Source organism: Pristiophorus japonicus, chromosome 16 (assembly GCF_044704955.1).
Source record: "Pristiophorus japonicus isolate sPriJap1 chromosome 16, sPriJap1.hap1, whole genome shotgun sequence".
NCBI lineage: Eukaryota > Metazoa > Chordata > Chondrichthyes > Pristiophoridae > Pristiophorus > Pristiophorus japonicus.
Window position 1 is genome coordinate 9,154,970 of NC_091992.1, and position 26,752 is coordinate 9,181,721.

Here is a 26,752-nt window from a genome sequence, read left to right on the forward strand (position 1 = left end):
TTCACAAGTAGCCGAGACTAGTCCATTTATTTCCGTTTTATTGCAGGTTACATTGTGCCCCAACCCAATTCCCACCACCCCCCAAAGGAGGCTTTGGCTATTTTCAGCGGGCAGTTTATACCCAGCAGCCCCCTCATCTGACAGCAGGTGTGTTGAAGCCCTTTAGATAGTAATGCTAACTTTCACACTGTGTGACCTTTGCACCTGCCATGAACCAGGGGCTGAATGAACCTCAGGCCAAACTGAACAGCCCCAGGGTCCGTGGGTGTCGCAGTATGCTCCAGTTTTTCTTGAATCTGTTCCTTCTGCAGCAGTAGCCTCACTTCTGCTGACGGTCCCTCAGCACTCGGGCTCAGAGCCGTGACCTCACTGTTTCAGAGGGAGAGGCTGTTGCTCGGATTGGCTCTTGCCCGACTCCTCTCGCTGACAGCCGCAATCTGCGCATGTGTCTCTCGTGGCCGACGGCCGTCTTTCCGCTGGCTTGCCCTGTGTGCAAAAACAAAACCAGATCAAAGCAACAAGTCTGGAGCATGACGCCCCACACTTCAGAACGTTTCTCAGTGGGTAGTACTCTCACCACTGAGTCAGAAGGCTGTGGGTTCAAGTCCCACTCCAGGGACTTGAACACAAAAATCTCGGCTGACACTCCCAGTGCAGTGCTGAGGGAGTGCTGCACTGTCAGAGGTGCCGTCTTTCGGAGGAGACATTAAACCGAGGCCTCATCTGCTCTCTCAGGTGGACGTAAAAGATCCCATGGCCACTATTGGAAGAAGAGCAGGGGAGTTCTCCCCAGTGTCCTGGCCAATATTTATCCCTCAATCAAAATCACTAAATCAGATTATCTGGTCATTATCACATTGCTGTTTGAGGGACCTTGTGTAAATTGGCTGCTGCATTTCCCACACCACAACAGTGACAACTTCAAAAGTACTTCATTGGCTGTAAGGCGCTTTGGGACAGCCTGAGGTCATGCTAGGTTCTATATAAATGCAAGTCTTTGTTTCATTTCTTAAAGACGGGGCAGTACTGAGGGAGCGTTGCACTGTTGGAAGGGCAGAGTACTGAGGGAGTGCTGCACTGTCGGAGGGGCAGTACTGAGGGAGCGCCGCGCTATCGAAGAGGCAGTACTGAGGGAGTGCTGCACTGTCGGAGGGGTAGTACTGAGGGAACGCTGCAGCAGTACTGAGGGAGTGCCGCACTGTCGGAGGGGCAGTTCTGAGGTAGTGCTGCACTGTCAGAGGTGGTGACCCTCAATTAAGATGTTAAACTGAGATCCCTTCCACCTGTCCCATTGGCTCAGGGGGACATTAATGATCCCACGGCACTATTTTGAAGAGCAGGGGAGTTCTCTTGACCAATATTGCTCCCTCAAGCAAATACCATCAATAACAGATAAACTGGCCACCTATCCCAGAGCTGTTAGTGGGACCTAATTGGCACCAATGGCTGCCCTGTTGGCATATAGTGACTGCAGTCCAAAAACTAAACAACTGTGCGAAGGGCTGCTGTGGTGTTTCACCGAGGCGCTATATAACTGTATTTACTTTTCCTTTGTAACCGGGAGCACGTTGGCCAGTGTCCCGGAGAGGCCACAGGATGCCAGGTGCGGGCAGTGGAAATGGTGCAGTCGGGGTTGCTGTTGGGGTTAAGGCAGATTCTTGGGGTCCAACCCGAGGGGAACCTAACGCTGTGTCTGGGTATTGCACACGGACCCTGGGTGACAACAAGAGGAAAAATGCTCCATTCCCAGCATTAACACCATGATCTGGATTTTGTGTAGAGAATAACGGCGAGGCTAACAGTGCTCACTGTTACTATGGGGTAAATCGGACAGCAATGTGCGGAGTCCCCAGTGAAACATGGAAATCCACTCCGGAAGTTGCTGTCTGATTTGCCCCCGTCCTCCACAAGCTTTGCTATACCAGTATCCTGCCGACAGACTCCGCATTGAAATCAAGTTAAGTCACTTGCAAAGGTGCACGCAAATCTGTCCAAGAACGAAAAGTGTTGAAAATAAAGGTTTCAATGTTTGACAGCACCTCAACAGAAACTTTACATGAACATTGGATAAAACACCCATGTGGCTACCTTTGTGTGTGGTTAGTTGTTCTGACTGCACTAGGATGAGGGCGAGTGTGAGGGGTGGCTAGTGAGATGGGGATGTGACAATGTAGATAGAGAGAGAGGGATAGGTAGAGGTGCAAGGTAAGTTGGTGTGAGTAAGGATGTGCAGGAATAGGGTAGGGAAGGTAGAGTGATGGGGATGTGATGAGAGGCTTTGTACTAACGTTTCCTGATCTAATGAGATAATTGAAAGGTTTGCACCAGTGCAGCCAGTTCCCCCTGACAACATTGCTGCTTGTGTCCTCCTGTGCAATGTGCAACCAGGCTGTGTCGGTCTCCTGGGGAGGTCTCTTCCGTCCAAGAAGGGAAGGGAAGAGGATCGCCCTGTGTGCTCTGACTCCCTCCATCTGCTTATGGGAGAACCTAGGTGCAGTCGTCTACCTCTGTCAGTGTTTGCAGCACCTCAATGCCGTAGAACACTGACCGCACAAATGTCAACAGAAAGTTGGCCATGGTCCCTTTTAAGGAAACCGGCTGATGACGTGTCATGAATGACATCACCAAACCCGCTTCCTCTAATTGGACTGGGAAAAATGCTGGGCGGGGTTAACAAGCACTATCAATGTAAATTCATTTTAGGCCGCGACCCGCCAACGACATTGCCCGCCCCTGACCCGCCGAGGTGAGCAAAACCCTGGCAGATGTCTTTGACCCTGAGCTCCAAACTCCACACCCTATCCATTGATGAGATTGGATCCATCTCTCCTGAATCCTCTCCCGCTCATTCTGTCTCCTAAATTCTCCCCTGCTTGCTCCATCTCTCTCCTAAGTCCTCTCCCGCTCTCTCCTAAGTCCTCTTCCTCTCTCTCCATCTCTCTCCTAAATCCTCTCCGTTTCTCCCATGTGAAGTACTTGGGCCATTTTATAATGTTACGGGCACTATATAAATGCAAGTGGTTGTTGTATTCTGCTGGCATGAGCTGCAGTTGTGAGAGGCCGGGGACTGTGAGTCACCCGTGCTGATATCCAAGTTGGCCAATGAACTCTACTCATCGTTGTATTCACTGGAGCCTATCTCCTTCTTACAAGCAAGAAAAGAGTCAGGACAGGGGCTTTGTTCTATCTGAGTGGGTCAAGCAATTCCACAGGATGGGAGTGAACGGGAAAGGGGATCAGGCACAATGGAATTCTGCTCTTCAATCTGGTCTGCAATTTAGTTGCCGTTGACTGTGGACACTTATACTGAACCGATTCGCTGAACATGACTGAATCTCAGTGCAACTTGCCTGTGATAAGCACACCACACGAATTAAGGCTCCTTCCAACATACTGCCGCAGACAGATAATAGAGAATATGACACACCGTGAGATTACACAGAGAGCTGGCCTCTGAGATCAACTGTCCCTAAATATTATCAGTTGCCGTGTTGCACGGAGTACTAGATTGGGAATTCCATAATGGAACAGGCTAAACCAGCCTCCAGCCAAAGTGAACTGCCCCACTGCCAGAATATCAATATGTTTTTACATTACTTTTATCTCTAATAGAGACAAAGCAGTACTGTAGACAGAATTGGTTCAAATCATGTTCCCATAAAACTTGTTACTTTCCTCTCAATGATGCTGATAACATACATGAGCTTTTAAAACACAGGCTTTTCATCGCAGCCGTGGGTAGTTTAAGGGCATCAAAGGTTGTCTACAACAAGCTATGGCTTGGGGAAAAGCAATTATAGGAAATAACAGTATGATGTGGGGCCATCTCATCTCTGTTTGGTAATCGGTTCAGACAACTGGGTGGCCATAAAACATCGGACATTGTTGCATCCAGCAAGGAGAGGACCATACAAGAGAATGGTGTGAAGAGAGATGCCATGTTTTTGCTTAGAAAGAAAGAGATGTCTAGCTGCCTCCGAGACCCAGCGGTGCGGCCAGGCTCGGAGAAGCCATCTTCACGGGCCCTCGTTAAAATCCACACACAGTGGGGCCGAAATTGCCCACTGCCCGAAACAGGGCACACCCTCGGTTTTTTTAAAGTTCCCGTGGCTATTCGGCACTGGAAGTTTTTTTGGTCGGGGCGGATGTCGTGGCGACTGAGGGTAGAAGTGTCCTTGCAGCATCACTGATGACGTCAGACACAACATCTCTCCTCTTCCTCTTCAGTTAAAGGGGAGGGCCGCTGCGAGCTCTGCATACTTTTAAATTCGGTCCACTGGGCCACCAGGGAGGGTTTGGACCGGGCACCCAAGAGGGGGTGTGTGCCGGGTTGCCTGTTGACGGCCCGGCCGAACCCGGCTCAAAACAAAAAGAACATGGCGGCCGCAGCAGTGCGCCCTCCCCTTTAAGGGTGGCCACAGAGAGTGCACCGACACCAAAAGCTGTCGGGGGCATCGATCGGCGGCGGGACCACTCTCGCGGGGCAATATCGGGAAAGAGGCCATCTGCCTTGGGACAATTTCGCGAGGGGATCCCCACCAGTCGGTAAGGGGTCGGCGCGTGTACGCCGCGGCGGGAAAACAGGCGGAACGGTCCCAGGCACTGCTCCAAAACTCACGAAGAGCAACGTACAAAATGGCGGCCCCTCCGCGGAGAGCTGGCAGCCAATCTGCACCGCCCCAGAGGAGTTCGCGGGAGGGGCAATTTCGGCCCCAGTATGTTTTGGACGTTAGAGCACTGTTCCTTACCCTGTATGGATGGTTAGGGTGTTTAGGATTAATTCATCTTTTGTCAATCATAAATGAAGTGAATTATCAAACGTAATTTCTAGCTTTATGAATCTGTTTTATGGGTAAAGGGCTTATCCAAGCACCTGCAACCAATCTAAAACATGTCCCGCAGTTTCTTTTGTAATGTGGGAAACTCAGCAGCCAATTTGTGCACAGCAAGGTCCCTCAAACAGCAATGAAATAAATGACCAGATAATCTGATATTAGGAGTTGGTTGAGGGATAAATATTGGCCTAGGACACCGGAGATAACTTCCCTGCTCTTCTTTGAAATAGTGGCCATGGGATCTTTTGCATCCACCTGAGAGGGCAGACGGGGCCTCGGTTTAACATCTCATCCGAAAGACGGCACCTCCGACAGTGCAGCACTCCCTCAGCACTGCACTGGGAGTGTCAGCCTGGAGTGGGGCTTAAACCCACAACGTTCTGACTCAGAGGCGAGAGTGTTACCCACCTTGGGGCACTTGAAGCACCTTGAGGCATCCTGAAGACCTGATAGGGCACCAGATAAATGGAAGTTTTTTTCTTTTTGCTTTTTCACAAGAGGAGGGAAAGTGTAGCATTGTTGCTCTGCGAACGGTTGATATCACACTTGGAGTATTGTGCACAGCTCTGGTCGCCACATTACAAAAAGGATACAGAGGCTCTGGAGAAAGTGCAAAACAGATTTACAAGGGTGATACCAGAGGCTGTAATTATGAGGACAAGCTGAACAGACTGGGACATTCTTCTCCAGAAAAGAGAAGGCTGAGAGGTGACCTGATAGAGGTTTTTAAGATTATAAAAGAAAGACTTGCATTTATAGAGCTCCTTTCACAACCACTGGATGTCGCAAAGCACTTTACAGCCAATTAAGTACTTTTGGAATGTAGTCACTGTTGTAATGTGGGAAACACGGCAGCCAATTTGCGTGCAAGCAAGCTCCCACAAACAGCAACGTGATAATGACCAGATAATCTGTTTTAGTGATGTTGATTGAGGGATAAATATTAGCCCCAGGTCACCGGGGATAACTCCCCTGCTCTTCTTTGAAATAGTGCCATGGGATCTTTTACATCCACCTGAGAGAGCAGACGGGGCCTCGGTTTAACGTCTCATCCGAAAGAGGGCACCTCCAACTGTACAGCACTCCATCAGCACTGCACTGGGAGTGTCAGCCTAGATTTTTGTGCTCGAGTCCCTGGAGTGGGACTTGAACCCACAACCTTCTGACTCAGAGGCGAGAGTGCTGCCCACTGAGCCACGGCTGAAAGGGTTTTCAAGCTGTCATGATGTAGAGAAAATGTTTCCACTTATGGTGGGGGGGGGGGGGGGGAGATACCAAAACTAGGTGCCTGAAATATAAGATAGTCAGTAATAAATCCATTAAGGAATTCAGGAGAAACTTCTTTACCCAGAGAGTGGTGAGAATGTGGAACTCCCTACCACAGGGAGTGGTTGAGGCAAATAGCAGAGATGCATTTAAGGGAAAGCTAGATAAACACATGAGGGAGAAAGGAACGAATGTTGATAGGGTGAGATGAAGTAAGGTGGGAGGAGGCTCGTGTGGAGCATAAACACCGGCAAGGACCAGTTGGGCCGAATGGCCTGTTTCTGTGCTGTGGCCTCGATGTAATGTGGTTGAAGTGCCAGGTGCCGTCTGTGGATGGCGCTGTTTGCTTTGCAGTGAGCAGATCCCTGGCAGCGCAGGACGGCAACGAGTAAGTTATGGCAGCAATATACAGCATCGAGCCAACTTGGGATTTATTTCATTGCAATTAACAATAAAGCAAACACTACTCGAGACCCGAATAAATCTTTAAATGCCAGCAATTCTCCCACTCAACAGCTGCGAAATGGGAAAATAAGTAAAATTCTCACGAAGTACAGAGAGAGATGAGGTGACGACAATGCTAGGGTTTTATTGTCTCCTTGTTTGCTCTCCCCTGCTCAGGTATGTTGAGTGTATCTGTTCTGACGTGGATTGGCGCTGGCTTTCCCCTCCCCCACCCCAGCCTGATCCTATTGCCCTCACCCTGTTCAGCTCAATGTCAGATCCACTTTGTAGTTTTCAAAATACATTGGTTTCTGCAGCTGTTTTTTTAATGAAACGCCTTGTAGGAATTCCTGCATTTTACAGGAGAGAGTAACCCCTCCCCCATGTGAAATAGCTAGGGGATTTGAGTATAGGAGCAGCGGGGTCTTACTGCAGTTGTACAAGGCCTTAGTGAGGCCTCACCTGGAATATTGTGTTCAGTTTTGGTCTCCTAATCTGAGGAAGGACGTTCTTGCTAGTGAGGGGGTGCAGCGAAGGTTCACCAGACTGATTCCCGGGATGGCAGGACTGACATATGAGGAGAGACTGGATCAACTGGGCCTTTATACATTGGCGTTTAGAAGGATGAGAGGGGATCTCATAGAAACATACAAGATTCTGACAGGATTAGACAGGTTAGATGCGGGTAGAATGTTCCCAATGTTGGGGAAGTTCAGAACCAGGGGACACAGTCTTAGAATAAGGGGTAGGCCATTTAGGACTGAGATGAGGAGAAACTTCTTCACTCAGAGAGTTGTTAACCTGTGGAATTCCCTGCCGCAGAGGGTTGTTGATGCCAGTTCATTGGATATATTCAAGAGGGAGTTAGATATGGCCCTTATGTTAAAGGGGATCAAGGGGTATGGAGAGAAAGCAGGAAAGGGGTACTGAGGGAATGATCAGCCATGAACTTATTGAATGGTGGTGCAGGCTCGAAGGGCCGAATGGCCTACTCCTGCACCTATTTTTAATGTTTCTATGTTTCTAAAAATATAGGAAAGCTTATGGAAAGCTTAAGAGAGAGAGTGAGAGACACAGTGGTGAGAGAGGAAGGGAAGGGGGAAGAATGAAAGAGATAAGGAGGGGGGGCAGGGGAGAAAAAGTGAAGGGAGGGAGGAGTGGCTGGAAAGAGAGATGGCGAGAGAGAAAAAAGAGAGGAGCAAGGGGGAGGGAGAGAAAATAAAAAGTGGAAGAGAAAAAGGTAGAGGGGAGAAAGAAAGAGAGAAGCAAGGAAGGATATTGAAAGGGAGTGGGGCAGGGAGAGTGAGTGTGAGGGAGAGTGAGGGAAAGTGAGAGAGAGTGAAAGTGTGAAAGAGAGAATGGGGAGCGTGAGATATTGTAGAGAGTAAGAGAGAATGAGAGACAGTGAGTGTGAAAAAGAGATGAGGGGGTGAGGGGTTTGTAAAAGCAGATGTTGTCTTTGGGGGTCAATGCATTGGGAGATGAGGAGCCGGTGCTGATTAGCAGTGGGGGTAGGAGGGAAGCTTGGAATGGGATGTGGGGTTGCAGACTGTGTTTGGACCGTATTCATCACAAGACCTCCCGCCTCCATCCGCCCAGTCCCCACATTTCCGTCATTGGCCACCCTGCACATCAATCCCCGTGGCAAATGGCCCATAATGGTGGCTACACTACCCACAATCCCCTGCACTCCAGGAACAGCTCTATCCGTGGCCTGGTTTACCAGGGCCACGGCCCTTCTGTTTGTTGCGAAACCGGTCGGAGCGAAAAGGGAACGCAAGACGGCCTGATGATTTTTCTCTCGGATTGCTCACAGGAGCATCTGGGAGATTGCAGGACAACCAGGGAGGGGTTGTCAATCCTAATGGGGTAAGGTACAGGGAGCAGTGTTTGGGATATTTTAGAGCTCGTGGGATTTGGGAGACAGGTGAGGAGAGAACTAGAGAAATTGAGCCAGGTGGGGTTGAGGCTTCCAGCAGCAGTGGGATGAGGTAGGGCCAGGGGCAAGAGTAGGGGTATGTGCAGGGTTGGAGCCAGGGTTAAGGGTAGGAATGCAACAGAGGGGCAAGGGTAGAGGCAGGGGTGGGGGTAGGGGGGCAGGATAGGGGCAAGGGTACAGGGGTAGGGGTACTGGCAGGGGGCAGGTGACAGAGGTATAAATTCTTCTATAAAGCCCGTGGAATTCCAGGTTCAGATCCCGGCCTGTGCTGAGTTGGCTGATTGCAGCATCTTTGCCTGAGACAGAAGGTTGTGGAGGTCAAGTCCCACTTCAGAGACCAAAAACGGATGGGTTTGGGTCAAGTGGGATGTAAAAGTGTTCAAAATCTCAAACCCGACCCCAACCCGCCTCCAATCTGCCCGCTTCCAGATTTAACAGAGGCAGGTTGGGGTGGTGGGGGGGGGGGGGGAAGTGACCAATCCGCTCCCAGGTGGCAGGTTGATCATTTAAATATTACAATGAGGCTGCGAGCCTCAGAATTAATCTCCATTTTAAATTTCAGCCGGGTTTCCCGGGCCTCTGGAAACCTGGCAGCCAATGGGAGAGGAGGACTGCTGGATCCAGCTTACCTGCTTCCACCCTCCCCACGCTTTCGAACACTCCCGATCCTTCCGATCTCCACCCCCACCTCCCAACCCTTCCCACCTCCCCGCCAAACCCTCCCCTCCCAACCCGTCTATCTCACATCCGGTCTCCGACTCCTCACCACCACCCATCCCACCCTTCGGCCTCCCCGATTTCTCTGATCCTCGATATCTCAGACTCTCTGATTGATCCACACTGTAATGTATTTGCTTCATGGGTTCTTTGCTTAAGATATCATAGCAACACATTGCTATTAAGAATTAGTTGGTCTGTTAGCAAACGTTTAACAATCACACTACACATTACCAGTTTATCCACCAGGTTCGCAACCACGTGCATCATCGTGGATCCCCCCTGAACCCAACTGGCTGGGGTTTTATTGAGCCTTGTGAACATCACGTGACTGGCTAAGCCACTCATAAGAACATAAGAATTAGGAACAGGAGAAGGCCATCTAGCCCCTCGAGCCTGCTCCGCCATTCAAAAAGATCATGGCTGATCTGGCCGTGGACTCAGCTCCACTTACCCGCCCGCTCCCCATAACCCTTAATTCCCTTATTGGTTAAAAATCTATCTATCTGTGATTTGAATACATTCAATGAGCTAGCCTCAACTGCTTCCTTGGGCAGAGAATTCCACAGATTCACAACCCTCTGGGAAAATAAATTCCTTCTCAACTCGGTTTTAAATTGGCTCCCCCGTATTTTGAGGCTGTGCCCCCTAGTTCTAGTCTCCCCGACCAATGGAAACAACCTCTCTGCCTCTATCTTGTCTATCCCTTTCATTATTTTAAATGTTTCTATAAGATCACCCCTCATTCTTCTAAACTCCAACGAGTAAAGACCCAGTCTACTCAATCTATCATCATAAGGTAACCCCCTCATCTCCGGAATCAGCCTAGTGAATCGTCTCTGTACCCCCTCCAAAGCTAGTATATCCTTCCTTAAGTAAGATGACCAAAACTGCACGCAGTACTCCAGGTGCGGCCTCACCAATACCCTGTACAGTTGCAGCAGGACCTCCCTGCTTTTGTACTCCATCCCTCTCGCAATGAAGGCCAACATTACATTCGCCTTCCTGATTACCTGCTGCACCTGCAAACTAACTTTTTGGGATTCATGCACAAGGACCCCCAGGTCCCTCTGCACTGCAGCATGTTGTGATTTCTCCCCATTCAAATAATATTCCCTTTTACTGTTTTTTTTCCCAAGGTGGATGACCTCACATTTTCCGACATTGTATTCCATCTGCCAAACCTTAGCCCATTCGCTTAACCTATCTAAATCTCTTTGCAGCCTCTCTGTGTCCTCTACACAACCCGCTTTCCCACTAATCTTTGTGTCATCTGCAAATTTTGTTACACTACACTCTGTCCCCTCTTCCAGGTCATCTATGTATATTGTAAACAGTTGTGGTCCCAGCACCGATCCCTGTGGCACACCACTAACCACCGATTTCCAACCCGAAAAGGACCCATTTATCCCGACTCTCTGCTTTCTGTTAGCCAGCCAATTCTCGATCCATGCTAATACATCTCCTCTGACTCCGCGTACCTTTATCTTCTGCAGTAACCTTTTGTGTGGCACCTTATCGAATGCCTTTTGGAAATCTAAATACACCACATCCATCGGTACACCTCTATCCACCGTGCTCGTTATATCCTCAAAGAATTCCAGTAAATTAGTTAAACATGATTTCCCCTTCATGAATCCATGTTGCGTCTGCTTGATTGCACTATTCCTATCTAGATGTCCCGCTATTTCTTCCTTAATGATAGCTTCAAGCATTTTCCCCACTACAGATGTTAAACTAACCGGCCTATAGTTGCCTGCCTTTTGTCTGCCCCCTTTTTTAAACAGAGGCGTTACATTAGCTGCTTTCCAATCCGCTGGTACCTCCCCAGAGTCCAGAGAATTTTGGTAGATTATAACGAATGCATCTGCTATAACTTCCGCCATCTCTTTTAATACCCTGGGATGTATTTCATCAGGACCAGGGGACTTGTCTACCTTGAGTCCCATTAGCCTGTCCAGCACTACCTCCCTAGTGATAGTGATTGTCTCAAGGTCCTCCCTTCCCACATTCCCGTGACCAGCAATTTTTGACATGGTTTTTGTGTCTTCCACTGTGAAGACCGAAGCAAAATAATTGTTTAGGGTCTCAGCCATTTCCACATTTCCCATTATTAAATCCCCCTTCTCATCTTCTAAGGGACCAATATTTACTTTAGTCACTCTCTTCCGTTTTATATATCGGTAAAAGCTTTTACTATCTGTTTTTATGTTTTGCGCAAGTTTACTTTCGTAATCTATCTTTCCTTTCTTTATTGCTTTCTTAGTCATTCTTTGCTGTCGTTTAAAATTTTCCCAATCTTCTAGTTTCCCACTAACCATGGCCACCTTATACGCATTGGTTTTTAATTTGATACTCTCCTTTATTTCCTTGGTTATCCACGGCTGGTTATCCCTTCTCTTACCGCCCTTCTTTTTCACTGGAATATATTTTTGTTGAGCACTTTGAAAGAGCTCCTTAAAAGTCCTCCACTGTTCCTCAATTGTGCCACCGTTTAGTCTGTGTTCCCAGTCTACTTTAGCTAACTCTGCCCTCATCCCACTGTAGTCCCCTTTGTTTAAGCATAGTACGCTCGTTTGAGACACTACTTCCTCACCCTCAATCTGTATTACAAATTCAACCATACTGTGATCAGTCATTCCGAGAGGATTTTTTTACTAGGTGATCGTTTATTATTCCTGACTCATTACACAGGACCAGATCAAAGATAGCTTGCTCTCTTGTAGGTTCTGTAACATACTGTTCTAAGAAACAATCCCGTATGCATTCTATGAATTCCTCCTCAAGGCTACCCCATGTGATTTGATTTGACCAATCGATATGTAGGTTAAAACCCCCCATGATTACTGCCGTTCCTTTTTCACATGCCTCTATTATTCCCTTGATTATTGTCTGCCCCACCGTGAAGTTATTATTTGGGGGCCTATAAACTACGCCCACCAGTGACTTTTTCCCCTTACTATCTCTAATCTCCACCCACAATGATTCAACATTTTGTTCATTAGAGCCAATATCATCTCTCACAACTGCCCTGATATCATCCTTTATTAACAGAGCTACCCCACCTCCTTTCCCTTCTTGTGTATCCTTCCGAATTGTCAGATACCCCTGTATGTTTAATTCCCAGTCTTGGCCACCCTACAACCACATTTCTGTAATGGCCACCAAATCATACCCATTTGTAATGATTTGTGCCGTCAACTCATTTACTTTATTTCGAATTCTGCATGCGTTTAGGTAGAGTATTTTAATACTAGTTTTTAAATCATGATTTTTAGTTTTGACCCCTCCTGCAGCCCCTTTATATTCATACATATTGTCCCTTCCTATCACCTTGTGGTTTACACTTACCCCAGTGCTGCTCTGCTCTGTTGCCTCCTGCCTTTTGCATTCTTTTTGGGGTCCTGTTCATCTGCGCTCTCACCCACTCTAACTAGCTCAGAGCCCTCTCCTGGGTTCCGAATACTCCTCGCATTGAGGCATCGAACTTTCAGGCTTGCCTTTTTATTACACTTTGACCCTTTAGAATTTTGCTGTACATTGGCCCTTTTTGTTTTTTGCCTTGGGTTTCTCTGCCCTCCACTTTTACTCATCTCCTTTCTGTCTTTTGCTTCTGTCTCCATTTTGTTTCACTCTGTCTCCTTGCATTGGTTCCCATCCCCCTGCCATATTAGTTTAATTCCTCCCCAACAGCACTAGCAAACACTCCCCCTAAATCATTGGTTCCAGTCCTGCCCAGGTGCAGACCGTCCGGTTTGTACTGGTCCCACCTCCCCCAGAACCGGTTCCAATGCCCCAGGAATTTGAATCCCTCCCTGCTGCACCACTGCTCAAGCCACGTATTCATCTGCGCTATCCTGCGATTCCTACTCTGACTAGCACGTGGCACTGGTAGCAATCCCGAGATTACTACTTTTGAGGTCCTACTTTTTAATTTAGCTCCTAGCTCCTTAAATTCGTCTCGTAGGACCTCATCCCTTTTTTTACCTATGTCATTGGTACCAATGTGCACCGCGACAACTGGCTGTTCTCCCTCCCTTTTGAGAATGTCTTGCACCCGCTCAGATACATCCTTGACCCTTGCACCAGGGAGGCAACATACCATCCTGGAGTCTCGGTTGCGGCCGCAGAAACGCCTATCTATTCCCCTTACAATTGAATCCCCTATCACTATTGCTCTCCCACTCTTTTTCCTGCCCTCCTGTGCAACAGAGCCAGCCACGGTGTCATGAACTTGGCTGCTACTGCCCTCCCCTGATGAGTCATCCCCCTCAACAGTACTCGAAGCAGTGTATCTGTTTTGCAGGGGGATGACCGCAGGGGACCCCTGCACTACCTTCCTTCCACTGCTCTTCCTGCTGGTCTTCCATTCCCTAGCTGGCTGTGGACCCTTCACCTGCGGTAAGACCAACTCGCTACACATGCTACTCACGTCATTCTCAGCATCGTGGATGCTCCAGAGTGAATCCACCCTCAGCTCCAAATCCGCAATGCGGTCCGTCTCAACTCAACAGCTCTACAAACCTGTCAGCATCCTCACAGGTGCACACATTACACATGGACCCCAACCTCTCCCTCCACTCATCATTCCCAGGAGGAAAGGAAATTGGATAGGGGATGTTGTGAATGGGATGGTGCCATTGGGGCACAAGTGGGAACCCAGGCCTCCCCGCCCGACAGGCAGACAGCCTTTCAATCTGGCTGGTTGCAATTGGAAAATGGGAGACAAAAAACTGTTACTCAGGCCCTGCCATTAAATTCGGCTGCTAATGTAGGCTGTCACTCTGGTGCAGTGCTGAGGGAGTACTGCACTGTCAGAGGTGCCGTCTTTCGAATGAGACGTCAAACCGAGGCCCCATCTGCTCTCTTGGGTGACTGTAAAAGGAGAGCATTGGGAGTTCTCCCCAGTGTCCTGAGCCAATGTTTATCCCTTGACAAACATCACAAAAAAAAAATCAAGACGATTTGATCATTAGCTGTTTATGGGATCTTGCTCTGCGCAAATTGCTGCTGTGCTTCCTACATTGCCCAACAGTGACTGTGCTTCAAAAAGTATTTCATGGCCGTACAGCGCATTGGGACGCCTGAGGTGATGAAAGGCGCTGCATAAATGCAAGTTCTTTTTCTCTTTGCGAACAGAACACACTTTGATCTGGGTTCCTGGGGGAGAGGAAACATTCATTAACAATTTTGCTGAGATTTTGCATCGTGCCGACGCTGTGCTAAGATCTGTGCTTTTCTTGATTTTAAATTACAGCGCTCTCTGGGGACCCTACACCTGCAAGGTTAACCGTCTCTGTTTTGCTACAATTAAATGTAGTAAGAGAGTTCAGGAATGGTACGCACACTGTCAGTAATCTATCGATAGTTCATGTATTTCTTTTCAATGTGAACTACCCCTGTGTCCCTGGACTCTGGTGCTGACAGCAGCCAGACCATTCATTCCCACTAGTGCCCCAGTGGCACCATGTCGGGGGGGGGGGGCGCTGGGCACCATGCCGGGGGGCCTCTGGGCACCATGAGAGGCGCTGGGCACCATGAGGGGCCGCTGGGCACCATGAGAGGCGCTTGGCACCATGAGGGCCGCTGGGCACCATGAGGGGCGCTGGGCACCATGCCGCGGGGGGCACCATGCTGGGGGGTGGGCACTGGGCACCATGAGGGGCGCTGGGCACCATGCTGGGGGCACCATGCCAGGGGGCACTGGGCACCATGAGGGGCGCTGGCACCATGAGGGGCACTGGGCACCATGCCAGGGGGGGCCGCTGGCATCATGGGGGGCTGCTGGGCACCATGCTGGGGGAGGCACCATGCCGGGGGGCGCTGGGCACCATGCCGGGGGAGGCACCATGCCGGGGGGCGCTGGGCACCATGCTGGAGGGGCGGGCACCACCCCAGTCAGAACTTCCCATCCTCCTCCCCCTACCCAGAACGAGGAACTGTAAGCTCTGCTCTGAGTGAAGGGGTTCAATATACACCCTCCCCCGATATAGTGCTGTCTCTGTAACCTCCTCCAGCCCGACAACCCTCCAAGATAGCTGTGCTCCTCCAATTATGGCCTCTTGCGTATCTCCGATTGTAATCGCTCTGCTGTTGGCGGCTGAGCCTTCAGCTGCCGAGGACCTAAGCTCTGGAATTCCCTGCCTAAATCTCTCCGCCTCTCTTTCCTCCTTTTCAGACATTCCTTAAAACATACCTCTTTGACCAAGCTTTTGGTCACCTGTTCTAATATCTCCTTGTGTGGCTCGGTGTCAAATTGTGTTTGATAATCGCTCCTGTGAAGCACCTTGGGACCAATGTGCCCCGTAAGCTGCACTGCCCCCTGCACAGCCTGCCTCCCCCACGGCCCGACCCATTCACTTTCCTGCACATGCTCAGTGTCTACAATGTAGAAGCCGGAGAGCGGCCTGCGCGGAACCTTGCAGATGACCGTGTGGCAGTGCCGCTTAACGAGAACATTGCTTGGCACGTTTTACTACGTTAAAGGCGCTATATAAATGCAACTTGTTGGTGCTGTCAGTGATTTTTAAAAATATTCATTCTCAGGATGTGGGCATCGCTGGCAAGGCCGGCATTTATTACCCATCCCTAATTGCCCTTGAAAAGGTGGTGGTGAGCCACCTTCTTGAAACAGTGAAGGTGCTCCCACAGTGCTGTTAGGGGAGAGTTCCAGGATTTTGACCCAGCGACGATGAAGGAACGGCGATATATTTCCAAGTCGGGGTGGTATGTGACTCGGAGGGGCACCTGGAGGTGGTGGTGCTCCCATGCGCCTGCTGCCCTTGCCAAGTCTGGGTGGTAGAGGTCGTGGGTTGGGGAAGGCTAGGCAGGGAGAAAATCACCCGGGGTTTCTGATCCCGATCCCTATATGATGACCCCCTAGATCGCACCGTGTAAAAGACTTGCATTTATATAGCCCCTTTCACAACCTCAGGATGTCTCTTTACAGCCAATGAATTGCTTTTGAAGTGCAGTCACTGTTGTAATGTAAGAAACGCGGCAGCCAATTCGCACACAGCAAGTTCCCACAAACTGCACTGTGATGTCCAGGTAATCTGTTTTTAGTGATGTTGATTGAGGGATAAATATTGGCCCAGAACACTGAGGTTAACTCCCCTGCGCTTCTTCGAAATAGTGCTGTAGGATCTTTTACGTCCACCTGAGAGAGCAGACGGGGCCTCAGTCTAACGTCTCATCCGAAAGACGGCACCCCCGACAGTGCAGCACTCCCTCAGTACTGCATTGGAGTGTCAGCCTAGATTTTTGTGCTCCAGTTTCTGAAACGGGACTTGAACCCACGACCGTCTGACTCGGAGGCGAGAGTGCTGCTCACTGAGCCACAGCACGACTTTGGCTGCGACACACTCCAGAGCCGGAACTCACCGTCAGGGGTCCACACGCGAAGGGAGGGCAGCTGGGATGTGAGCCTGGAGACCCCGGGTACACCAGGAGGAGTCTTAGCCCTCGGGAAGGGTTCATCATCATCATCATAGGCAGTCCCTCGGAATCGAGGAAGACTTGCTTCCACTCTAAAAATGAGTCCTTAGGTGGCTGAACAGTCCAATACAAGCACCACAGTCCCTGTCACAGGTGGGACTGATATTCATTGAGGGAAAGGGTGGGTGGGACTGGTTTGCCGCACGCTCTTGCCACTGCCTGCGCTAGGTTTCTGCATGCTCTCGGTGACGAGACTCAAGAAGGGGTTAGTCGGGTCCCGACTGCTAGGCACAGAGTGCGTGGACAATCACCCAGGGTCACAGCGTGGTGGGAACGATGCGTGTCCTGGAAGCTATTTATTCTAAAATTTCCTTTTAATAATTAAGACAGAAGTGTTGCTTTGTGAAGGCAGGGGGGCTACAGACTTAGAAAGACTTGAATTTATATAGCGCCTTTCACAACCTCGGGAAGGCCCAAAGCGCTTTACAGCCAATGAAGTACTTTTGAAGTGTAGTCACTGTTGAAACGTGGCACCTTGGGGATGTTTTATTATTATAAAGGCGCTTTATAAATACGAGTTGTTGTTGAATCAGCTTCCAAAGGTGACAGAAATCTGTCAAAGAATTGCCCTTTTCGCTGGAAGTGGGAATGAAACAACAAACAACTCGCCCATTCCGTCCTTCCATGAAATTTGTTACGGTGCCATTTATTTTCCAGCAATGCACTTTTTTCAGTAAATTACTGCCTCTCCTCGTTAAGTGGCTAGTGTTTAAACACAGGCGATAAATAAAGACTAACGATAATGGGCAGACAGTGTGGCAGGATGACTGCCTGCGGTTGGCAGGTCAGGGACGAGAGGGGAGGGGGACTTACTGAGAGCTGTACATTTGCTTGTCGTTATGTTTTAAAAGGCGCCCGTGTTCACGCCAAAGCAATGAAGTATCTTTAATAGCTGAAGGGTATTGATTGCTTGAAATAGCGCTCGTTGCATCACTTGCTGTAAAATCTAAGAGATGCAGTTAAAAGGCACTCAATTTCAGCTAATCAGGAGTCTGAAGTGAAACATCCCAACAAAAGCTTTATTGATGAGCATGTTTAGAAACAGTTCAGGAGCTGATGTGCCACAACCCATCAATCCCACGGTACTGGCGGAAATCGAGTCCTCTTCACAGCAAATTGACACCACACACATTATATGACACAGTCCTCCGTCACTTAAAAGGCCCATGTTTAAAGCAGTCGGTCACTTATACCGGGCAAAATGCGATCACTATTACCCACTACAGTGCAGTACTGAGGGGTAAAAGATTCCGTGGCAGTATTCGAAGAGGAGCAGGGGAGTTATCCCCGGTGTCCTGGCCAATACTTATCCCACAACCAACATCACTAAAACAGATGATCTGGTCATTATCTCATTGCTGGTTGTGGGAGCTTGCTGTGTGCAAATTGGTGTTTCCTACATTACAACAGTGACTACACTTCAAAAGTATTTCATTGGCTGTAGAGCACTTTGGGATGTGCTGAGGTTGCGAATGGCACTATAGAAATGCAAGTCCTTTTTTCCAAATAACCTACTAAATGTATCAGTGGGACAGTTTGGAAGCTATTTTTTATGGCTTACTGAACCAGTCACGTACTGGAGGTATCTCATCGATGCTCAGACTCGGGCAGAGGGAACACTGTTTCTGTGGGGCTCCTGTGTGTCAGCAGCTTCACGCCCGTGTCTGTGTCACAGGCAATCTCTGTAACCTGTCTCAGCCACCCCCACACCAGACGGACTGATGACAGCCATCTCAGTCACAACCCTGCCCTTTCGGGTGTGATGATGTGAAGAGAAATCGTGAGTGAGGTCTGGAAATAAACAGCCTGCTGGAGTTAATCTAGATGGGGGGGGGGGGTTGGATCTATGGTGGGGAGTGGGTGCTGGCACTGTTGACGCAGGGAGTAAATGCACCATGTGGCTCGGGTACTGAGCTCCACAGGCCGGGAAGGCCCAGGTTTCAGGCAATGGCCTAAACCTCGTTGGATGATCTCAGCGGGCTCAGAGTGCCACAATTAGCCTCAGCACCGCTGGGCATTGCCAGGGGTGGTGGACAATGCTCCCTTTCATTTTTTGGGGGGGTGCGCGGCCCATTTTAAATACCGCGCATGCGCGGGCTTCCTGTTTAAAAGCCAGTGAGCTGGCTGGGTGGGGGCTGCAGAGTGCTAGCCTCAAGGGAACATTGGTGGTGGAAACAGCCAGGGATTCCAGTCCTGATCAAGTGAGTCTTGGTGGAACTGCGTGTGTGTGGATGATGGGTGAGGAGAGGAGTGGGCTGGGCTGCGAGGTGCCTGGTTGTTAAATAGCCTGCCACACACTCTGTAGGAAACTGCTGAACTAGGGAACTAGACCCAGTATTGGTTCAAGGCCTTCAGATTTCATATCTCGTAAAAGGTTTTCAGAACTGGACTAAAACTATGTTTAAAGTGCGCAAAAGTAGGAATAGACTGGGCGTTGGGCGGATCGGCATTTCCCAGAGAGTAGTGAGCCTCTGGTTGGTGTGGTGGGTGCTGACTCTCTATACCTTCCAGAGGGAGCGGGACTGCTTCTTGACTGGGGCAGAGATCGCATCATATAGAACATTTTACAGACAACACTTGTTCCATGTGATCCCCTGGACTGGTTTTGATCGAATGAGGGGCAATGTTCTCTTTAAGCTGTGCACCCACGTGCTCCAGGGAACCCGCGCAGTCAGCGTTTCAATGTAGAAACTGTGCAGGTGTGGTATTTTGAATGGCCTGCGCAGCCCGTTTAAAGGGGCCAAAAATAATTCTGGGGAATTTTGCTGAGGGGGTCAGAGAGGAATTTTGAAGCACACAATGTGATAATCTACAGTTCAGGTCAGTCTCCTCTCTGCTGGCTGCTGCCATTTAACAACAGTGTGAACCCTGTTGGTTATAGCTCACAGCAGAAAAATTGCTCCTTAATTTAGCATTGGCACAAATTTGATAATCTCACGTAAAAGCTTCAAGAATGTCTAGAAATAGATGTCACACTTTTACGTTGGGGCACTGTTCTCAGTGTGGGCCATTGAGGGGTGCTGTTCTCAGTGTGGGCCATTGGGGGAGTGCTGTTCTCAGCGTGGACCATTGAGGGGTGCTGTTCTCAGCGTGGACCATTTTGGGAGTTGTGTGTAGGCCCACTGGTAGTAGCTATGAAGTGCTAGATTGTATAAATGGAGAGATTAGACAAGCGTGGAGCAAAGGCAGGGTGTTTTTAATGGGGGAATTTTAACCTTCATATAGATTGGGATAAGCAGACTAGCACCCGTCAGAAAAGTAGTGAATTTCTTGAGTGTGTCCGGGATAGTTTTCTACAGCAATATGTCATAGAGGCAACAAGGGGGAAAGCCATATTAGATTTAGTAATGACCCAGATTTAGTGTGCTAACTGTGCATGAACATTTATCCAATATCATCATAACATGATCGATTTCAATGTAGCGTTTGAAAGGGAGAAACGTGAAAAGTTACTCAGATTCTAGGTTTAGGCAAGGCCGACTTCAACAGGATGAGGCAGAGACTGTTCACAGTAAACTAGTCAAATCGGTTAATGGGTAAAATGACAGAGGATCAGTGGGAGATGAAGAATGTAATGTGATACAGAACCAGTTTATAACCCTGAGGGGCAAGAGCTCGACTTGCCAAAAAAAACCCAGACAGGATGACTAAAGAGGTAGGGGACAGCATAAAACTTAAAAAAAACATACAAAAATGCAAAAAAGAGCACAGACCCTGGTTCCGCGAATGGGAAAGATACAAAGAACAGCAAAGGGTGGTAAAACAGACAGTGAGAGCTACACAAAGGGAGCAAGAAACTTGCATGGGATGTCAAAATAAATACAAATAATTTTTATAATTACATTAGGAAAAAGAGGGTAGTCAGGAGATATGTTGGCCCCTTAAAAACTGAAAGCGGTGATATTGTCAATGCCAATAAGGAACTGTCTATACACAACTCCCAGTACAATCTTAAATCCTTTCCTATTTCTTAATTCTACCCAGAAAGTCTGATTACTTCTCTTTATATCCTATCTTATAAGAAATAGAAACAGGAGTAGGCCATGCGGGCCCATCGAGCCTGCGTCAGTATTTACAGTAGAAGAGGATAGCATGATTTCCTTGGGAAATCCCAAGGAAATTAATAATTGAATCGGGGACAGGGACTCAATAAAATTAACGCAAAATTAAAATAACAGTAATGAAGAAAATAATGACACTAAAGAGTGACAGATCCCCAGGACTAGATGATTTCCATCCCAGGATTAGAAAGGAACTAGGTGAGCACGTTGCAGATGCCCCAACTATAATCTCCCAAAGTTCTCTCGATTCAGGAACCGTTCTTTGAGAAATGGAAAATTGTGCCTGTCACTCCGCTATTTAAGAATGGTGACAGGGTGAAACCAGGGAATTATAGACCAGTTAACTTGACATCTGCTATCGGAAAATTGCTAGATTCTGCAATTAAGGATAGGGTGACTGAACAGCTCGAGAATTTTCAGTTGATCAGAGAGAGCCAGCAGAGATTTGTGAAAGGTAGGTCATGCCTGACAAACCTGATTGAATTTTTTGGTGACTAAAGTAGTGGATGGGGAATGCCTACGGATGTTATTTATATGGACTTTCAGAAGGCATCTGATAAGGTCCCACATAAGAGACTATTAACTAAGGTAGAAGCCCACGGAATTGAGAGCAAATTATTGATCTGGTTGGGAAATTGGCTGAGTGGCAGGAGAAGAGAGTAGGGATAATGGGTAGCTACTCTAATTGGCAGGATGTGACTAGTGGTGTCCCGCAGGGATCTGTTTTAAGGCCTTAGCTATTCACAGTATTTATTACCGACTTAGATGATGGAATAGAAAGTTATATCCAAATTTGCCGATGACTCAAAGATCGGCGGCATTGTAGATGAAAGTATACAATTACAAAGGGATATTGATCGATTAGGTGAATGGGTAAAACTGTGGCAACTGGATTTCAATGTAGGTAAATGTGAGGTCATCCATTTTGGACCTAAAAAGGGTAGAACTTTTCTAAATGGTGAAAAGTTAAAACAGTGAAGGCCCTAACAGACTTGGGGGTCCAGGTACATCGATCATTAAAATGTCACGAACAGGTACAGAAAATAATCAAAAAGGCTAATGGAATGTTGGCCTTTATATCTAGAGGACTAGAGTACAAGAGGCTAGAAGTTATGCTGCAGCTGTACAAAGCCACACCTGGTTAGACCACATCTGGAGCACTGTGAGCCGTTCTGGGCACCACACCGTCGGAAGGATATATTGGCCTTGGAGGGAGTGCAGCGTAAGTTTACCAGAATGATACCCGGACTCCAAGGGTTAAGTCGAGGACAGATTACACAAATTAGGGTTGTATTCCCTAGAATTTAGGAGGTTAAGGGGTGATCTGATCGAACTTTTCAAGACATTAAGGGGAACTGATAGGGTAGATAGAGAGAAACTATTTTTGCTCGTTGGGGAGTCTAGGGCGAGGGGCATAGTCTAAATATTAGAGCTAGACCTGTCGAAGTGAAATTCTGAAACACTTCTACACACAAAGGCTGGTAGCAGTTTGGAACTCTCTTCCGCAAACGGCAATTGTTGTTAAATGAACTGTTAATTTTAAATCTGAGATTGATAGATTTTTGTTAACCAAAGGTATTAAGGGATATGGGCCAAAGGCGGGTATATGGAGATAGATCACTGATCAGCCATGATCTCACTGAATGGCATTACAGACACGAGGGGCTGAATGGTCTCCTCCTGTTCCTATGATGGGGTACTATCTGGGATTCCGACATTACAACACTAACTACACTTCAAAAACATCTCATTGGCTGTAAAGCGCTTTGGGGCATCCTGAGGTCGTGAAAGGTGCTATATAAATGCAAGTCTTTTAATTTGTGGAACTGCACCCCAAGAGGCACCAAGGAGAGAAGGGGAAACATGATGGTATCAACAAGGAGAGTTTAAGATTTTAATCTTAAAATGAGAGCGAGGTTCATTTAAAAGTGAAATCGGGATGCATGTTTTAATACAAAGTGTAGTGGAAATCTGGAACCCTCTTCCCCCAAAAGGTTGGAGACGCTGGCCGTCAATTAAAATCTTTAAAGATTGAGATCAATAGATTTTTGTTAGGTAACGGTATCAAGGTATATGGAACAAAGACGGGCAAATGGCATTGAGGTACAGATCAGCCAGGAACTAATTGATTGGGGGAATATGTTAGAGGGGCAGAATGGCCTGTTCCTAAGGGGACACATTCTGGTAAGACGTTCTACATGAAAAAAGAAAGACTTGCATTTATATAGCGCCTTTCATAACCACCGGACATCGCAAAGCGCTTAACAGCCAATGAAGTACTTTCGGAGTGTAATCACTGTTGTAATGTGGGTAACATGGCAGCCAACTTGCGCACAGCAAGCTCCCACAGCAATGTGATAATGTCCAGATAATCTGCTTTTGTTATGTTGATTGCAGGATAAATATTGGCCAGGACACCGGGGATAACTCCCCTGCTCTTCTTCAAAATAGTGCCATGGGATTTTTTACGTCCACCTGAGAGGGCAGACGGGGCCTCGGTTTAACATCTCATCTGCAATCCCTTAGCATTACACTGGGAGTGTCAGCCAAGATATATGTGCTCAAGTCCCTGGAGTGGGATTTGAATCCACAATTTTCTGACTCAGTACTGCCCACCGAGCCACGGTTGACACAAACATCAGTCTAGTCCTCCCTCCCTACTCCTGATCCTATTTGAAATTGTGTCCAAAACCCCCGGCTCACTAGTGACCCCAGGCCAGTGACGAACAGCGACCAAACGCCACAAATACAGTCAGGGCACACCGGCCTTGGCTCAACAGTTCAGGTTTGCTGTTGAAACTAAATAAAATATTTGAAAATGAGTTTTGTTTTGTTAATTTAATTCCAAACTGCTTTCTCTGACAATGAATAATGTTACATTACAGTGGCCAAAGGACACTGCAACAGTGTAATAGATATCGGGCAATAGTCTGGTGTGCTTTGTGCCTGGATCTGAATCTAATGGATGGTAATTGCTTACTTATGGAATTCCTCTTGATTGCAGATCTATTATCCAAGCTCATTGCTGTGTTTCAACGCACAATTTCACAAAATGATGATTAAATGGCCTGATCTGTGCTAAATGTCACTACACATTGTCATCTCTGTTTTCTAGTTCACTGTTTTCTTCCCAAACGCCGCTCGCTTTTTTTGTGCCTCAGTGTGAGCAGCTTGCTTTCAAAGGGACAGCGATGTGTTGAGTGGAGGGTTCAAGGACGGTTCTGGAATCCCTCCATGCACTCCCCCCACTCCCCATCTCTGTAACCTCCTCCAGCCCCACAACCCTCCAAGGGTAAACACTTCCGGTTCTTTTGCCAATCAACTTAAATCTGGGCCCTCTCGTTATCGGAAAAAGTTTCTCTTCATTTACTCTAGTCCCCTCATGATTTTGAACACCTCTATCAAATCTCCTCTTGGCCTTCTCTGCTCCAAGGAGAACAACTCCAACTTAGAACATGAGAATTAGGAGGAGTAGGCCATACGTCCCTTCGAGCCTGCTCTGCCATTCAATAAGATCGTGGCTGATCCTCTACCTCAACTCCACTTTCCCGCCTGATCCCCGTATTCCTTGATTCCTTAGAGTCCAACAATCTATCTTTCTCAGGCTTGAATATACTTAATGACTCAGCTTTCACAGCCATTTGGGGCAGAGAATTCCAAAGATTCACAACCTCTGAGTGAAGAAATTCCTCCTCCTCTGTCTTAAATGGCTGACCCCTTATCCTGAGACTGTGCCCCCTAGTTCTAGACTCTCCAGCCAGGAGAAACAACTTCTCAACATCTACCCGGTCAATCTCCCTCATAGAATCTTTTGTGTTTCAATGAGATCATCTCTCATTCTTCTAAACTCCAGAGAGCATAGGCCCAATCTACTCAATCTCTCCTCATAGGACAACCTTCTCATCCCAGGGATCAATCTAGTGAACTTTTGTTGCACTGCCTCTAAGGCAAGTATGTCCGTCCTCGGATAAGGAGACCAAAACTGCAGGAGTGATCTCACCAAAGCCCTGTGCAATTAGTAGTAAGATTTCCTTACTCTTGTACTCCAATTCCCTTGCAATAAAGGCCTTTTGCCTTCCTAATTGCTTGCTGCACCTGCATGCTAACATTCTGTGTTTCCTGTATGTGGACACCTAAATCTCACTGAACACCAATATTTAATAGCTTCCCACCATTTAAAAATATTCTGTTTATTTATAAGTGAATAACCTCACATTTCCCCACATTATACTCCATCTGCCATCTTATTGCCCACTCACTTAGCCTGTCTATGGGCTAGAACCTCCACTTTTGAGCTTATCGCTCACAATTGGATGTTATTTCCGGCGTGGGCATTAAAAAAGGATTTTCAGATTGCCGGCTTCTCGCCCATTCTCAAAACACAGAGTTTACATTTTTGAAAATGGGCGTTCGTTACCACGATCGGTATCAAATGGGCGGTAGCGTTAAATTTTTCTGCTGTAAAGTGTGGGCGTCCTTAGCAACGGCAATGGCAATGCTCGATTCCCGCGATTCAGGAGGTCAAGGGTCATCATGACGTTTGCAGAAGAGGAGACAGAGAGAGAGGGAGCTCAGAGGCACTGAAAGCGTGTGTGACTGTGGTGTGTGCTTGTTTGGCTGTTGTGGGAGGAATGACGGAGATTCACCAACAGCAAAAAGCCCACAAAGCACCAAGAACATAGTTGGCACCGAGTTTTTGTCCAACAAATAACATATAACATGGAAGGGATGGAGGAGGCCCTGGAGCTGGTAGCCAGGAACACTGGTGGCAGAGGGCTCCCAGTGGTCCCAGAGCACGGCACTGCACCCCCATTGCCAACCACACGAGAGCCAGGAGCATGTTCCCACCTCGGGACCGTCCTCTCCCGTATCCGTCCAAGCAGCGCTTCGGCCATTACCACGCCCCCCCACCCAATGAAGCATCGCCTGAGGACCTCCTCGGCCAGGCAGCTTGGAGTCAGGAGGGGAAGGGATAGAGATGGGGAGGAGAAGCGGAGGGGGATGATTAGTTTGTACAGAAATACTGATGATTTCAGACTAATGTCGGTTTAAATGTTTTTTATTTATCAAAACCTTGCAGCACAGTGGCTCAGATAGCTGCACCATTACACGCTGGTGATTCCTTATCAAAGGGTATAATCACACTTAACTTCAATCAACTTAAACTTTAACTGTCACCATTGACACCATTGATGTATGCCCTAAACACCCAGCAGTGTGTCAGCCTTGTAAATAACACCAACGTTCTTTCAGGCAAAACGATCATTGATGAGCTCCTGACATTAAGGTTCTCGCAACTATCATGCCACCATGGGCCCTTTCATGTAGTCTAAATAGGGCGGGGCACAGCTTCAGTGTCAGCCTGATTGTCTGGCCCGATGTCAGCGTCTGCCTCCTCGTCCTCCTCTTCCTCTCTCGGGTGAGGTGGACTGTCAGACTCATCGGGCAATTCTTGTCCCCTCCTGATAGCCAAGTTGTGTAGCATGGAGCACACCACCACGAATTGAGCTACCTGCTCAGGGTGGTATTGGAGCTTACCTCCTGAGTGGTCCAGGTATCTAAAGTGCTGCTTCAGCACTCCAATTGTTTTCTCCACGATATTGCGAGTCGCTCTGTGGCTCTCGTTGTATCGCCTCTCGGCCTCGGTGTGGGTGTCACGCAGGGGGGTCATCAGCCTGGTGGCGAGGCCATATCCTTTGTCCCCAAGCATCTAGCATTGACCTTGTGGCTCATTGTTAAACAAGTCAGATACAGTGCTCTCACGCAGGATGTGAGCATCATGGACGCTGCTCGAAAATTGAGCATTCATTGCCAGTATAATTTGCTGGTGGTCGACAACCAGCTGGATATTCAGGGAGTGGAATCCCTTTCGGTCCCTGAAAACCCCAGCATCCTGAAAAGGTGCCCGCATCGCGATGATCGTACAGTCTATTGCTCCCTGCACCTTGGGGAAGTTTGCAATTCTGGAGAATCCTAGAGCCCTCACTCTGTGC

General features: G+C 48.1%; 1 protein-coding gene across 2 annotated transcripts in view; it reads right to left on the reverse strand.

Annotated features, from left to right (window-relative positions):
* Nucleotides 1-26,752, reverse strand: part of dph1 (diphthamide biosynthesis 1) — a 717,385-nt gene continuing 690,633 nt past the window's right edge. For both annotated transcript variants that reach the window (XM_070856970.1, XM_070856969.1), the window contains one exon: nucleotides 1-486. In XM_070856970.1, the coding sequence (XP_070713071.1) occupies nucleotides 367-486 (120 nt within the window). In that variant the 3' untranslated portion in view covers nucleotides 1-366. The remainder of the gene's footprint in view (nucleotides 487-26,752) is intronic.